The sequence below is a fragment of the Micropterus salmoides genome, unplaced genomic scaffold, assembly GCF_014851395.1.
Source record: "Micropterus salmoides isolate LMB-PRFRI ecotype aquatic unplaced genomic scaffold, ASM1485139v1 Ms_hic_scaffold_12, whole genome shotgun sequence".
NCBI classification, from domain to species: domain Eukaryota; kingdom Metazoa; phylum Chordata; class Actinopteri; order Centrarchiformes; family Centrarchidae; genus Micropterus; species Micropterus salmoides.
The window spans coordinates 13,805,038-13,821,550 of NW_024040263.1; the positions used below are offsets into that span (position 1 = coordinate 13,805,038).

The 16,513-nt window shown below is 40.5% G+C and overlaps 1 protein-coding gene across 3 annotated transcripts in view; it reads right to left on the bottom strand.

Annotated features, from left to right (window-relative positions):
* Positions 1-330: 330 nt before the first annotated feature.
* Positions 331-16,513, bottom strand: part of tbc1d1 (TBC1 (tre-2/USP6, BUB2, cdc16) domain family, member 1) — a 59,414-nt gene continuing 43,231 nt past the window's right edge. For all 3 annotated transcript variants that reach the window (XM_038713495.1, XM_038713496.1, XM_038713497.1), the window contains 8 exons: positions 13,108-13,269; positions 11,342-11,500; positions 9,360-9,460; positions 9,035-9,178; positions 7,790-7,949; positions 6,519-6,688; positions 2,914-3,090; positions 331-2,823 (listed from right to left, as the gene is read on the bottom strand). In XM_038713495.1, coding sequence (XP_038569423.1) covers positions 2,521-2,823; positions 2,914-3,090; positions 6,519-6,688; positions 7,790-7,949; positions 9,035-9,178; positions 9,360-9,460; positions 11,342-11,500; positions 13,108-13,269 — 1,376 coding nt within the window. In that variant the 3' untranslated portion in view covers positions 331-2,520. The remainder of the gene's footprint in view (positions 2,824-2,913; positions 3,091-6,518; positions 6,689-7,789; positions 7,950-9,034; positions 9,179-9,359; positions 9,461-11,341; positions 11,501-13,107; positions 13,270-16,513) is intronic.

Here is a 16,513-nt window from a genome sequence, read left to right on the forward strand (position 1 = left end):
GCTGCTTCATGGAAATCTCCTTTCAGCAGGAGTGTTTGGTTTGGATCAAGACTTGAGCCGTGTCTTAAAGCAGAGCACAGTATTAATTACAATTTGATTCTTAAGTTGATCCCTGTAGGGAAAGTCTTTTGTCTTGCCTTAATCCAGGGCAGAGCAGGTCAAAGCATTTCTGGAGCCGTCAGGGAGTCAGTAGCTAACTTATATTTTGGCCTTCATTTGATAGTGACAGCAGAGACGCAGGCAGCCAATGTGGGAAGACTGAGAGAAGAATGAGACACTGAACACATTTTCCGGACCAGAATCAAACCAGTGACAGTTACTCAGCAATAATAACTTATGAGCAGGTTTACTGTAGTGTGTTCACACTGAAAAATTACAAAATTGAGAACACTTAAAACAGTCGAGTGCATACTAAACAACACATTCGCACCTGCAAAACATTAAAATACATTTTTACATCTTTAGAAAGACATTTTGCTTTTTCTTCGATTGGAAGTCACACGATTGATGTTTTTTTTGACACATACAGCAATCAAGTAGCAACAATATTATTAATTTGTCACTAATTTAATCCATTGTTAACATAAAAATATTGATTAGAGCAGCTTTAGGTATGTTGATTTCTTATACACTATCTGCTAAAACACTATGCGGCATTGGGACACAGGAAGTGTATTACTTAAAGACAGGCAGGGTGGAAATTGGCCAATACAGCGGCTTCAACCTCATTTCTCTCGTTCACCTCTTACAGCAACTGTGTGGAAATTTTGCCTTTGCGACAAAACAAAAAGACACGATCACCTGGAAAAAACAGAGCATTTGGCAGTGGAGTGTACATGTACATGGTTATGTTATTATGATTAGTATATGTTTAATGTGGCTTAAGTTACTAAAACAAAATCCCATTATGCCAAATTCTCAGGTTTTTTTGTGCATTTTTATGATTTTTCTTGGCTGGGGTTCTGCTTCTGGTTGTTGCTTTTTCTGTTGTGTACATGTGCTCTACATGAGCCACAACTTGCCCCGACATGCCTTTTCGTCAACCTCAGGAGTTGTTCCTGAAAATAAATGCATGTCTGTCTTTTAAATACTGTGTACAGTACATTTCCATATGCTTGAAACCTTATATCAAGCCCGTGGCACTCAAAGTGAATGGCATGTTTAGACAGAAGGAGGTACAATTTACAACACCTTTAACAGTCTGTCACATGTTAGTTCATACTGTATACAGGAATAACACCAAACAAAGCCAGGCTTCAGATGTGCTGAAAGGATATGAAATGTATTTTAAAGTACAGAATAATAATAATCAATTAAAACAGAACACATGTGCAAGGAGAGTCAGGAGTAAAAGCAAGTTATCTTTACAGTGTAAATCAACAGATTTGTAGCCACCAGTGAAGTGTACAGTAACACACCGAGACACTCGCATACATGCACACCAAGCTGCAGCTCGGGTTGAAGGAATTCAGTGTGTTGAATACAGTAAATGACTCGCAGATGACAGATTGTCTCAACAGCAGAGGTTACCTATTTGAAGTTCTAGGCATATGTGTGTTGTGCAGTAATTTAAAATAATTGATCTGGGATAGTCTGAACTGTACAGCTACTGTTTTGAACTTTTCTGCTGAAACGGCATCTATTTGCCCTTTCTACACAGATGGGTCGACGTGTATTCAAAAGGTGAAAAAACAGGAAGTGAAATGGACTGGATCTTTTGTGTTACGCTTCCTGTGAGCTACTGCTAACTAACTGAAGTTGAAAACGTACTGGATCAGGGAACAAAAGCGTGGAAGACTAGAAATACGAAGGAGAAATCAAAAATAGTTCACCGTTGACCTATGAATACGAGCACCACCATCCAAGATCTAACATAATTTAGCTTATGTCAATATTCATCTTTTATAAGAGAAAAACAAACAAACAAAAAATAAACACTTTGTCGTGATGTGAATTTCTTCACCCGTCCCTTCATCACACTTTCTTGTCACACTTCACTCATCTTACTTTTTCTTTGGAAATGTTTCATCTTTGTATTACTTTCTTGTTATGTGAGTGTGGTCAATAACATGTTCTTTGTTTGAGCTTGTTCGATATTTATAAGGACCTTCTTTGGCTTTTTTTTTTTTTGCCCTGTTGCATCAGACACAGTTAAACAAACCTTGCACGAGAATAAAACACTGACATTCAAAAGACACAAACATACAAGTACAGGTGCAAATGTAACTGTTTACAGTAGAGACCTGGACAGTGCTGTCTTTGGGGATTGTTGGCCAAATCACATGTCCATTTATATTTTGTTAATTTTTATTTCTTTTTTAACCTCAGCCCCATTTTTGTTCTATTTCCATCCTCTATTTTGGGTCCAACTACCTCAGTATTTCATCTTTCTATTTACACATTCTGGAGCTGGGAAGAGGATAAAGGTCGAGGTAGGGAGTCGTCTTAACGTCTCGTTTGACTTTCTCTTCCCGGGCCTTCCACAACCTCCACTGGTCGACCTTACCATTTGGAGGATTATTAGGTGCAGTTATGAACCCTCTGGAAGATCCAAAGGGTGGGGAAGGGAGTCCACAGTCCTGTTCGCCGGTCCCTCTCTGTCTTCCACATTTGCTGTATGTCTTTCAGAGGCTGGGGGAGTATGTGTCCATCAAGGGTGGTGTGTATTCCGAGTCTGGTGAGGAGGTCCTGGAGGCGTGTGACGGTGCTCACTAGCTGCTTCTTCTCCTCCTCCAGTGCAGAAACCTGCTGCCTCAGCCGGCCCTCTGACTGGGCAAAAGCCTCCACTCGGCTCTCCAAGCTGCAGACGCGAGCATGTGACACCTATGTGGAAGGGAGTGATGGTCGAAATGAACAAAGTAAAAGAGAAGATAACTTGTCTTTATTTGTGTGTGTGTGTGTGTGTGTGTGTACCTGCAGCTCCTCAAGCAGGTCGAGGTTCTGCTGTCGGAGGCTCTGATTGGTCCTCTCCAACTGTGCAGTTCGCTGGTGTTGGTTGAGGGACGGGGGCGTGTCCAGCAGCTCATCCTGCAACACATGGTACTCTACCTCATAGGCCTGGAGCTGCTTGGACACGTCCATCTCACAAACCTAATGGACACAGAAAGTATTAACAATGTGCAACAGTTTTAAAAAGTTTTGTCGTTTAACGATCTTGAATGAATATTTAAAAAAGCTAAACATTAAAGGTTCAGTGTGTAAGTTTTAGTGGGATCTAGTGGTGAGGGTTGTGAATTGCAACCAGCAGCTCACGGTGCATTCATGGAGTAGTATGTAGCTGCAGTACAGGAGGCTGCAGTTTCAGGACCGCAATCCTAGAACCGGAAACCATTTCTACGACCCTTGTATACTCTGATACTGCCAGCTAGCTCACGGCCGACGTGCTAGCAGACAGGGTTAACCTCCTTCGTGTTGCTGTAAATTACCACCACTGCTACACTAGATGGTGCTATCACAAAAGAACTGCGGTCCCAGGATTGCAGGGGTCCTGAAACTGCAGCCTCCGGTACTGCAGCTACTTAATGTTGCATTCATGTGCTCCTTGGATGGCCCCATTTCCCGAGTTGTTCTTCCGACTTCAGTGTGTGTTCATGTGCTCTTAAGTTGGAATGTGGAATCAACATGGACAGCAAACTAACTGTATTACAAATTACATGTTTGCAAGATTTTATATCAAAAATCAAAGTTGTTTCTTCTTTATGTCCCATGTGTACTACACAAGATTTAAGGAGGAAAAAAGATTCTGATTATTCCGACACCACATGAATGCACCTATCAGTCACCACTCGCCCCTCCCTTTCCAAGCGCGCAGGAGTAGCTATGGTGGCCGACACGCTCTGTTAGCTCTTGTGCTAAATAATAGGTATGGGCCTCTGTTTGTCCAAATTTCTCTTTTCTTACTTCTAATAAACCAGATGACCACTACTACTACAACAACAAACGTTTCTTCTTCTTCGTACATAGTGCAATATGTACGAACATGGCAAGTTCCATGTAAGGGGACCCATGGTGTATGGAGATAGAAATGGCTTATTGTAAGGTAATAAAAATGTAACGGTGCCTTGCAGCTTAAAGCTGGAGTTCAAATCAAAATTGCGATTTGAAAGAACGCGATTAGCCAATCATGAAGACAGCGATTAAAATGTAAGGTTAATTATACAGTGCATCTGACCCGTTTGAAACAGTCATGCAGTTACAAATTCATTCTGTTGTCTGTGACAGACCCTGCTCGCCAATCACACGCGCCATGCGCCTCCTGTTACGGTCCTACTCACCAATCACAGCAGCCACAGGGCATGTACATTTTATAACAACGAAACTAGAGGAAAACCTATACAGTCTATGAGGAAAACATGGGATAATGGCGCCAGCCGAACAGACAAAGGCAGCGGCTGTGCCGCAGTTTTGTCCGGCGTCAATTCACACTTAAGTGTTGATCACAAAATTATTGATTATTTCATTAGTCAGTTATGAAAATCAAAAAAAGAATAAAGGTCCAAATTTCATTTTGATATTTAATTTGTCCAATTTACGTTATCAGGAAGTTGCTGACGTCTTTTGCACTTGACAAACGTTCAGCAAATACACTTGGGTGATGGGAGTACCTGATTAAATGTAATAAATATGAGCATGAACATCAACATAGTTTTTTTTATTATACAACCTAATAGTTACACAGTTATATTATTTAAAAAAAGGATGCTCACTGTGTGCGTGTACTGGTACATGAATAGGAACGCTTCAAAACTTCCTGAGAAGCCTTTTTGTTATTGTCTGTACATCCAAAAGTACACAAGGAAAAATAAACTGTTATTAGTTAATTTGGCAAACATCATTTTCCAAATTGTAAGCAAATATAAAATGGGAACTCACGTTGCTGCTTGCAATATACTTTCTGTTTCTTGTAAATTTATCTGTTCATACAAGTAAAAAACTTTTGGACAAAGTTGGACAAAGCCCACATTATTGTTCAAGCTCATATTCATTACATTAAATCAGGTAGCCAAAGTGAAAGCAAAATACCAAGTCGTGTTTTAATTTTCTGATTTTGGATTCTCAATTGGATATAAAAAGAAGGAATGATACCGATTTAGTAAAATCAACTTTTGCCTTTGTTTCCTCTTCCAAATAAGTTTGGCTTACCTGTTTAAAACTTCTAAAATCGTCTGACTGTTTGTTATAGCAATGTTGCTGTGTCCTCTGCTCTCAGGAATTACAGGAATGACTATGAACAAAAGGTTTTGTGAAGCTGGTGAAGTGTTTCCTTTTCATGTTTCAAATTATACAAATAGTTTCACCAAAAAAACAAACAAAACAGGGAGTGTTCGTGTAACAGTGAATCACAGTTAACATATAGAAAACCTTGTGTGAATAATCGGCACTTAAGGGAAATTACCGGCCAGCTAGAACACGACTACGACACGACAACACACTTTTGCTATCTCTAGATTATAAAGCAATTCATACTTTCAAAACTATCTCGTACCCTGATAATGTCTCTCTACATATGTTTGATTCATCACGATCTCAAGACAACTGACAACCTTCATTACTGTAAAGGTTAATGGAAAATGTTTCATCTTAACATCAATTTACATGAGACTGGCTCATAAAACAATATTACATAATGAAGTCTGATTATGACTCTGGGTCATTCGACACATGTACCCGATGTTATTGACATGCTGTAGTTTTCCTGTTTTTTTTATTCATCACAAATACTGACGCATGAAGTGGAGGTTGACTGACACTCCACCCTTCAGCTGCCCTCATTACTGTTATAAGGAGAGGGTGTGGTTCACATTGATAGCATCTGTCATTCAAGCATTCATTCTCCATTTTTTTGTTTTGTCATAAAGCGGTTATATTGTCTCTTTATCACTGCCGTGACTTGTAAAATCACATCTTACGGTGAAACATCTGTTTAGAGAATGGATGGAAGATTTAAGTTACACAATTACATAACATATTTACACACAGACATAAAAAAAAAAAAAAATAGAAAGAGGTTTTCTGGCCACTGATTCACTAGTTAGTTAACCAATGCAAATTCATTCAACCACCCACAACAGGAGGTGGAAATAGCTGCTGTGATGTTTATTTAATTATACTGATATTTTAAATTTATTTTATTGTTAATAAATCCCATGAAAAAAAGCTATACCATCAATAATTAATTCTACTAACGTATTATTTTATTCCTTTGTGCCATAGAACTCAATTGTTGTCCAAAAACACACATTTCTTTATTATGATGAACACGGAAACTGTGGTTTATTTTGAGTCGATCCCATACACACTGTCATGCTGCGATAAATATAGCGCACCAAATGTGCAAGAAAGAAGTGCGCTTTTCCAGAATATTACCAACAATTGGACACACTACTATAACCCCAAAACTTAGAATAAATAGTCCATAAAAATAATCAGACAGATGAGTCACTTTGTATTGTGTACCAGTTTGGTAGCCCAGTGACTAAAGAGGTAGTTACACATTAACGACTGTTTCTTATTCTAACCTGGTTGATGGTTTTCTCCATCTGCACCAGGCCCAGGTTAGGCAGTGTGGTCTTGATGAAGTCCACTATGGACTCCAGGTGCTCATGCTGCAGGATCAAAGGCTTGTGGCTCCCCAGCAGGCTTAAGGCCACCTTAAAGATGACCTCGGATCCCTGCAGGAACAACATATCTAGACAGAGGACAAAGAGAAACAATGAGATAGGTGGTTGGAAAAGGCCCTGACGTGACAACTTTTCTTAAAATTATGTAACGTATAATGAATGACAGGTGCTCGTAGTGCAGCTTACTGTGTTGATTGGTGACTTAAAGGGTTTTTTAAATGAAAGATGCTTTGACGTCAATAAAAAGGTTTAAGCATATGCGAATATGGAGAGGCGGAGCAGGTGTGTGTATTTGTTTGCGTGCTTTGAATGCATCAGGGTGGAGTAAGGGTTAGGCAGGATTGCATGAGATCATAAAACAGATTAAGGAATGGGAGTGGTGGTGTGGAGCCGCACATGCTGTATGATATCAAGACTTCACAGTGCTATGTTGATGCCTGTACACACACACACACACACACACACACACACACACACACACAGTGTTATGCTCAGATGAGCACGAGGAGCCAGCAAGTCTGGTTCGGTGACTGAGCACAGTGTAAGAAATTAGGCATGAAAACCACAGTAAGTAAAGGTATGAGAGAGAAAAGCAAAGACGTGATAAAAAAAGACAGTTGTGGGTGTGATGATATTTACACAAATATAGATAAAAGGTCACTTCAAAGAAAACAACAGCCTCTAACTGACAAAGACTCAAATGTGTCTGTCTGTATGTGACTCACTATTAAGATACTTCATTCCAGGGAAACTAAGGGCTGTTTAAGTTTGAAGAAAAGCTCTGAACATTATCATAAAACTTCAGTATCTAGTTTAACAACATTTAATGTCACTTCTTCTTAGCTCCACCGCCAAACTTATTAGATTCCCTGTATGTACCTTGCTTTCTACACCTTGTATTTCCTCTGGTTCGCCATCAATCATAATTTCCTTATTTTCATCGTGCTCCACCACTTGCCTCCCTTCCACCACTCTGGGCTCAAGATCTAATAAGAAACGTTAACTGGAGAGTGGAGACAATCTAAACATCTCTGTGGAAGCCCCCAACATCCTGCTCCTTCCTACATCTATACTGGTGAGCTGTCCTCAGGAAAGAGAAACACTGGTGACCAAGTAAAACAAGAGTGTGGTCTATGAGTGCAGATACATCTGCAGCTCTCAAAGCTTACCAAAGACTCTGGCCACGAAGCCGAGGGGGAAGTGCGAGGCGAAGGCGGTGAGAAACCAGGGGGTGGCGTATAAGCTGGGCCCGATCTCCTGCTGCTCCAGGTGGCTGTAAAGATCCCTGTGGTAGTCGTGAAGCAGCCGCGACAACTGGTACATCTGAATCTGACATGAACAACACACCAGAGATTGCTTTTACTGGTCTGACTGGGAGCATGTGTGCATCATGTGCAGATTGTGCTTTCATTATTTTATACATGGTTTTAAAGTTGGATTTGTTTCACATTCAGGGGTTATGGCATAACTATGGAGATGAGAGCAGTCACAAGTCACTTTACTGTCAGCAGAACGACCATGCCCCTTTTTGGGTAAAAACAAGCACTGTAAAGGTGCAAAACACCCAACCCAATTTTACTACGACTTACTTCCCCAAAAAGAGGACAGTAAAAGAAGAAATCTGTGGCTTCAGGCCATCACCAGAGAAGATGAAAATGATAAAACTGTGGGACGGACAGCCAGTCAGTAGTGTACTTCTGTGGCAAACACTTCATCACAGGTTACTTAACAATGATGTTACTGAGTCCTAGTGAGGTGTAATTTGTTTTCTTCTACAAGTTTCTGATACTGGTAGAGATTAAAGACAATTTTAACAAAGTTTAAGCTATTCACTGCCATTTCCACTGCAAAGCTTCTGCTTGCCACGATCATCACAGCAAGTAAACACGTAAAAGAAAGCAAACACGACAACTGCACAGCAATAGTCTCCTTCAGCGAATGAAAGAATGTAAACACAATAACTACAGGTAGAAACCTGATCATGTACAGTACATCCGTCTAGTGCAGGAGTCATATATAATGGTGAAATCTGACGCTGAGTTAACCTATGCCAGAGGTTTCCTAACCCCTTGTATCAGTTATAAATTCAGCCAAATTCCCACACAAACCAGGCATCAGTTAACATGTCTCAACCAAACCTGCCTACCGTGTCAGTTTGTTAAAACATGAAAATGTAAGACGATCACTGTAATTCTGATGACAGAAAGGAGGGAAGCATCAAATGTCATATATAAAATGTGAGATAATTAGACTGATTGATGAATGGACATATAAAAAGATAGTGACCAGCAGTGTGTGGGTAACAGAGAGAAATTATATAGATTAAGGTGTGTAGGGGCTGCAAACATGCACTTTATATGTGGGACAAAGAGACACAAAGAGACTCTGTGTGTGTGTGTGTGTGTGCATTTTACCTGCAGGATAATCATGTCGGGTCTGTACTGTTTGCGGAGTCCCACATCATACATTAGAAATTTGAGCATGTTGAAGGCATCCTCCTCCCCCATGTGTAACAGCAGCACTCCAGCAATGAAGGACAGGCCCTGGCAGTAGCCCACCTACAGTAACAACAATAACAAACTTGACGTCTACACAGACGAGCAAGGGGGGGTGGGGGGGGGGAGCTTAAGCCTAAAAGACGGTTGACAGGTCCATTCAGTTCAACGGGTGAGCGGGAGAGAGACACCCAAAAACAAAGTGAAAGAAGAAAGAAAGAATACTAAAAAAATTTAATGATACCTCAGGGTCCAGCAATGAGTAGGCTTTCAGTAAATTATACAGAGACAACTGTCCGGCCCCCAGCTGGGCTTGGAAATATGGATGAGTGGGAAAAGTGCGACCTGGGACAAGGAAAAGAGGGAGACATTATCTATATTGCAAAACATCTGCACTTTTTTAATTTAGGATGAAATACTGGCAGCCAAAATATCTATTTGATCTCTGAGATCAACCTGATACACATCTCAAAACATAATAACACACTTTTAATAAATTTGATTTACTTGATTTTGTCTGACATACTGCTGGAAAGAATTCTCTGTAAGCGCAAACTTTGTCTTAGGTTGCTAGACTTGCACACTTTGCTGTTAATGTCAAAAAAAAAAGGATGTCAGTGCACGAGCATGTGCCAGGCAGTTATGCTTAGAAATATAAAAGCAAAAACCGAAACTTAACATGCAATGGTGGATGGGACGAGTGCCTTCTGTAAAAGAACATTCTTAACGTGGACAGACTGGTCATCGGCGTGTATGTGTGTTTTTCCCCCCACTTACAGTGTGCGACAGTGAGGCTTTGGGGAAGACAATGACAACTGTGTGAGCGAATACGCTTGCGGTGGGGGCTTTACATTTGTGAACAGAACTCCCTCCCCTGCCTGAAGCAAAGACTGTATGTGTCTGTTCTGTGTGATGAATGGAAGGTGTGGGAATGCTGAACTTCACATCCCTAAATTCTACTCTTTGTCCTCTTGCCTAACTTATGTCAACTCAATTTTTACACAAAGTAGATGGTCTTGAGTTGTGCATTTTCTACCTGCAAACCTCTTTGCTGCTTCAGTATCATAAACATTGTGTTTTTAATCCTACAGCACATAACACCTTCATATTGGGCCATGTGAGCAAACCGTCAGTTTGTGTGCTGTTACCGCCCTATTTGATGTAGAGTGAATAACATAATAGCCAGATGAAAGACACAGGGTCAACAGCAAAAACACAGGAGGATAAGTGCAACTGGTGTAGATGTGTGGGTGGATGTGTATATGCATGTGTGTGGGTGTTATATGGGTGGGGTGTAGGTACTGTGTGGGTTTTGGGTAGGAGGTGTTGTGAACATTTGAGGGTTAAAATGAGGTTTACTGTAATGTGCTCTGTACAGGGTTTCTGCAGTGTTCACCAAATTAAATTTAAGACTTTCAAAGATGTTTCTGATACATCACAGATGGCAATTTAATATTTTTCATCGATCATACTTGTCAAAGGATGACAGAAAACCAGTGGGGTCAATAGGTATGTATTAAGTACATACATTTATGGACAAATATATCTAATTTGTGTCACTTTCCAGCTGTACATTTTTAGTAATATAAGTAGTCAATCAATGTGACTTTGATACAAAATTAAAGAATTAATTCAGTAATGAAAAAATAATTAAGGTTTTGCTCAAATCAGCCCTTGCCCATTACGAGTCGATGAGCTTTCTAGTCACTGTAGATAGCAGGGACAGTGTTTGCTACAGGTCTGATGGTGCTGACTTAAACTCTGCAAAGAAGGATTAAATCAACTAACTGTCACACCAACCCGACTTTTAGTTATATAGCAATCTATATAGTCTCAGCCCGCAATCAAATACAAAAAACTGCTATCACTAGTCCTACTGTTTACAGAAGGCAAGAAAAAAATATTCAAGACCATTGAAAAGGAAATGTAAGACTTTAAAAAAGCCCTTTGTTGAGAGAACTGACTTCAATGATTTGTAGAATCCCTGTCTGTAAAATCTAAAATGTGTTGATGTATGTCTGTGTGTGTGTATACAACAGAGACATGAACACACACACACACACACAAATGAGAGGAATGCACGTATTTGTGCACAGGGTATACTGCACATTCATTTATGTTTCAGTAGCCCTTCTAGCAGAATAGAACAGAAAGCAGAATAGATTAAAAATTAAGCATCTAAAAATGTGTGCAAGTGAGTATAAATATTTTCTGTGTGTGAGTTACCCAGATCTATGAGGATGGCATGCTGCTGCGAGGTGAGCTGTTTCAGCAGATCTTTGTACGGAGTGTGATTGGTTGGGGGGCGGGAGGGTACCGTCTGCCTGAGCAGGTACTGCTCAGAGAGAAACTTCCAGATCTCGCCTCGATGTTGCCTTGGCACACCTGCCGGAAGTGATAGAAATAAAACAGGATTAGGTTTAGGTGGGGCGGGGTTGTGCAATACTGGAATTACATGTTGTTTGGGTATAGAGATTGGGACACAACAGATTTTGTACTAATATGCAAATCATGCCTGTAGGACGCAAATCATAAGATGTGTCAGGACTAAAAAAATGTGGTGAATCTTAGACGACTGAAGATACCCAGCGCAGCCTTAACTTGGCTGTCAAAAACATCTTATGTCAGCCCATTAATTAGTATGAGCTTGAGTGACAGGCAAGTTAGTCCATAGATGTTTCTAAATGGTGAGGGGATATAGGGTGCTACAGTGTTTACCTTTGAGTGTGGAGATTCATTCTTGACCTTGGTCACACATATCTAAGCAAATATCCTAAATGCAATGGAAAAGTAAATGAACCTTGCATTTAGGATATTTACCACAAATATTGACTACATAGATACTATTTAGATTACAAATGGTAGGGTAGAGCAGTGTAATTTTTTATTAGATCCAATTAGATTCAATTCCTTTTACTAAATCAAGAATTTCTAGTGTTTGTTTATCTTCTATATTAGGAACGCCCTGAGCATTTATGCACATTCAAACCTGGAAGCAGGCCAGTGCAACCTCAGTCTGATCTGCTGGCTGACTGAGCAGTTGGGGCTTCAAGTGAATTTTCAGCAATTTGCGAGATGCACTTATTCACCTTTTGGTGAAGAGTTAGATGAGAAGATTGATACCACTCTTACACTAGACAGTTAACTTAGCTTACCACAAAGATTGGAATCAGGAGCTTGCCTGGCTTTGTCCAAAGTCACCTATCAACATATCTAAATCACAATAATTGTTAAAACGTTTTTAAACAATTAGTCGTTTTACAGGTGGTTACATCTTGGCTCTCAGCAGTAACTTACTGGAATCTCCACTGGTTGCCTGGCCAAAGTTTAGAGCCAACAACAGTCCAGCATGTAACCCCCCATAAAACATCAAATTGTTATTTGCACGAATTAATAAAATGTGATCTGCTTCTGTTCTATTTTTTCTGTGCGCTACGAGGAAATCTGGAAAAAAAACACACACTATTAAAAATGATGTCCCTGGCATAATGAGTTTGTAATAAGAGAGGGCCAATGTAAAATAGGAAATAAAAAGGAATTTTACATTAGGTGAGACTAATTCCATTAACATAGGGTTTGTAAAACATAGAGCACAAGAATCACCATTAAACTCTCAGTGTTTGAGAGGAGGATGTTTAAACATGTAAACAAGTAACCTTCCTGTCTTCTGTGCACAACATGCTAATGCTAGAAAATGGACAAAACAGAGAGCCTTGACGACGAGAGACAGACAGTGGGTGTAAAGTTGTCTAAGGGAAATACACACTGACTTTACTGTGTGATTTGACAACACTTCATAGAATTTATAATCTTGCCTTTTTCTGTATTTGAGAAAAGGGCCTGAGCTGATAAGGAGAAAAAATACATATTTTCAGTTTTGGAGATTTTTACATTAAGCTTTGGTCAATATTTGCTAATACCTGGTGATTTTGAAAAAGAGCAAATATTTCCAAGAAGCACTGATATATGTATCTGTGGAGCCAAATATGTACCTTGTGCAACAGCAGCATGTATGGTCTCTTTGTCAAATTTGACTTTTGCCCTCCCGGGGGTCCCCAGCATCTTCTCCCAGACCAGAGTGACCTCCTTCAGACACGGAGTGATTTCCTCGTAGTCCAGCTTCAGACGCTTGTTCTGAAGATCGCTCTCCGAGGCTACAAACAGAAATACACAGACAATACACGTCAATAATGTGACAACCCCAGCGCCCCGTGTGTGTGTGTGTTTGTTGCAGGTTCTTGGCTGGGTGGAGCTCAGGTGCCATGGCTGGAACTGGTAACAACTGACCAGTGTTCCCGAAAGGTATTTGAGCGCAGCTGTCAGGGTAATGGTCTCTTCATGAAGCACAATAGACTGTATATTTTGTGTTACTATATATGTCTATGAAGATTCTCAGTCATCCAGGTCATAGTTATCCAACAAAGGTTAAAATCAAGGGCAACTGGACTTGGTGTTACTATATATTTAGTGCTACTGTACTCATACACTCTGAGTTCACTGATACAGACTTCCATATTCTGTCTTTGTTGTGTAAAGCTAGCCTGTCATATCAATAAAAACAGTGAAGAGGATAAAAAGCCTGATCTGATTGAATGGCTACCTCCGCTAAAGTCAGAAGAAGAAATTAATAATTTTATGAAACATAAATTTTAGATAAAGAGGATTTTAAACAGAACAGGCCAAATGCATTTCATGACAGAGTTTGTCATCATCTAGTTACTAAATTCATCAGAAAAGACAAGATGCAGACAGGATTTATCAGACTTGTAATGTATTAAAAAAGCATATCACAGGAAAAAAGAAATATTTTCATTTTGGTAATGTTGGAGGCAAACGGTTTAAACAGTCAGAGTCAGTTGGGAATGTGTGAGAAATAACTACAGGAACAGCGCTGCTGGTTTCACTTTTCAGTTGCTTTTCAAACTGTAATTTTTTTTTCCATTCAGCTAGGCACCTTTAAAGTTGATATATCACGACTCACGAGCAAGCAGATGTTTAATTTTTAACACATTCAGCAGATACTGCACAACATAATCATTCATTTGGAGTCGTGCGTGTGGCAACATGGCGAACAGTAAGTCCATTCCCTCTCTTTTAGCTCTGTTTTTGGTCTCCACCAACTCCTGAGAGAAATGGCTCAGGAGCTGCTAATCTGGCTCTTTAGCTGCTAATTGCTCCACTTTGTTCCCCAGCTAGTTGCTAACTGTGTCTGTCTGCCATCTGGTGCTGAGAAGGTAGGTGAAGAGTGGGTTTTTAGAGCTTTGTCACTGAAAAAAGCCTGCAACAATGCTAGAGAGATGCGAGAGTGAACCAAAACAGTAAACCTGCGGACCGGACAGTTAAACTGCGAGCTGAAACTCACTATAAAGCTCTGTAAAGCCGAGCAGATCAAGGAGATAACTCTCTGTAGGTTGATAACTCCGACCAACATCTTTTATGTATATGATTCCACATGATATGATTGTCATTATAAAAAAATTGATTATAGCCACTTTAATGTGAGGGCTGTAGCTTTCTAGGAAGTTTGTACATTACCCACAGGCAGAAAGTAGGAATATCAGAGACAGGGATTGTTGTTAGTGCAACACGCTCCCCCTGCTTTGCTATAATAATACTTTTTTTTGTATAGTCCAATTAAATTTATGGAGGGAATCACTGGTTGTGGACTTAACATAGATTAACCCAGCCTTTAAGATAAACAGAAAGACAAAAACTGTGAATTCCGTTGCAACATGTTGACACCACTGATCAAAGAGGGTGAGGGCACACCCAGCGCCCCTCATCTGTTCCTCTCTTTTTGACAACACCCTTCCTCTCTCCCTCCCTTAATCTCTTTACTCACAGCCCTTCTCTTCTCACTTTTGTGTCAAAACTCAACTTTCTTCTCATTCAATCTCATGTTTGTCTCGTCCATCAACCACACTCTCCCCTCTTCTCCCTCCTTCCCCTTGTGAACTTCCCCACCCTTTCCGTTCATGTGTGGTGTCCACCCAGTGACCAGCTGCAATTTGGCAGAGCTGGGGAGAGTGACATCATCACTACAGGACAGGAAAGAGACAGCAGGCCGCTTATCACTCCAAACTGCTCTGACACCTTCCAGGAAATGGGCTGGAATTATGTGTGCAGCCAACAGGGGGGATTAAGCAAAGTGTATTTGCATCAGCAAAATTTTGAAAATAAGTAAACTGGGGCGATTATAATAACACCACAGTTTTAATGAACAAACTGAGCAAATGGAAATTCAGTGCCTTGCAAAAGTAGAGGGCTTTGCATTTAACTCACATAACAATCCAGAATAAACACATTTAAAAATAACTTGGCACAAGATAAATTGAGAATCTCAAGAGGTCTGAATGGTTTTTTATGAAGTGCTGTATATCATGGCCCCAGCAATCAAAGACAGACAAGTAGCGGGAGTGACCTGGAATGTGTATTCTGGATAATAGAGGAAGAAAACTTGGATGGAGGAGTAGCTGACACACCCAGAGTAAGAATAGATGCTGTTTGAGGGGCTGTGGCTCCGCTGTCTGTCTTATCAGCTGTCTGGAGCAGGCAGAGTCTAGTTAATCAGGACTCGTTCATTGGCCGAAACCCAGCTAGCACTTAATCGCTCCACTCTCCAAACTCTCCTCACCTCCTGCTCTCCATTTCTGTTGCCGGAAGACTCCGCCCATGATAACACACAACAAGATAGAATACCCCACCCTGGAGCTAACAAAGATATACACACACAATTGACCCATAAACCAGACAGCGGTGAGCAAGATAAACAGAAAAAACGGTGGACAGGGAGTTGAGCTCCAGCCAGACAAATAATAGACAGAGAGGTGGAGCGCACCATGTGGGAGGAATCAAACACACTTCAAGTATAGATGCCCAAGAAAGCTGCCACACGCTGTAGATGCGTATGTTGGTGTGTCTAGTATGAGTACATAGAGTGTGTGTGAAGCTAAACAGAGTGAGGTCACTGCCCGGACTTGTTTTTCATTTATAATATTGATATCTGTGTCACGGACAAAGTGTTGCGTGTGTGTATGAACGGATGGTCTGTATACAGTGGAGGTAGTTACGGTTATGGTGCTTAGGTGCACGTCGATACGTGCCAACTGGGTCAGGAAAGAGGTGGGGCACTTGGCGCGCCCTTAGATATGCCTACCAGCAAACACACACAATTTTATATTATACAACCTGTTCATTAGTGTTGGGTCGAAGTGTTACAAGACATAAAAACAGGTGCATACTCGATTACATAACCTGCATGTGTGTGTACATCTGGAAAGACATGTTGCTAAAGATGGATTAAAGAAAGACTTGTTTGTCCTGCTGTTTAGCATTAAGAGAAACCATGTCATCGTGTAAATAAACAATGTTGCCAGGTGAGTTGCCAACGGTGCTTAA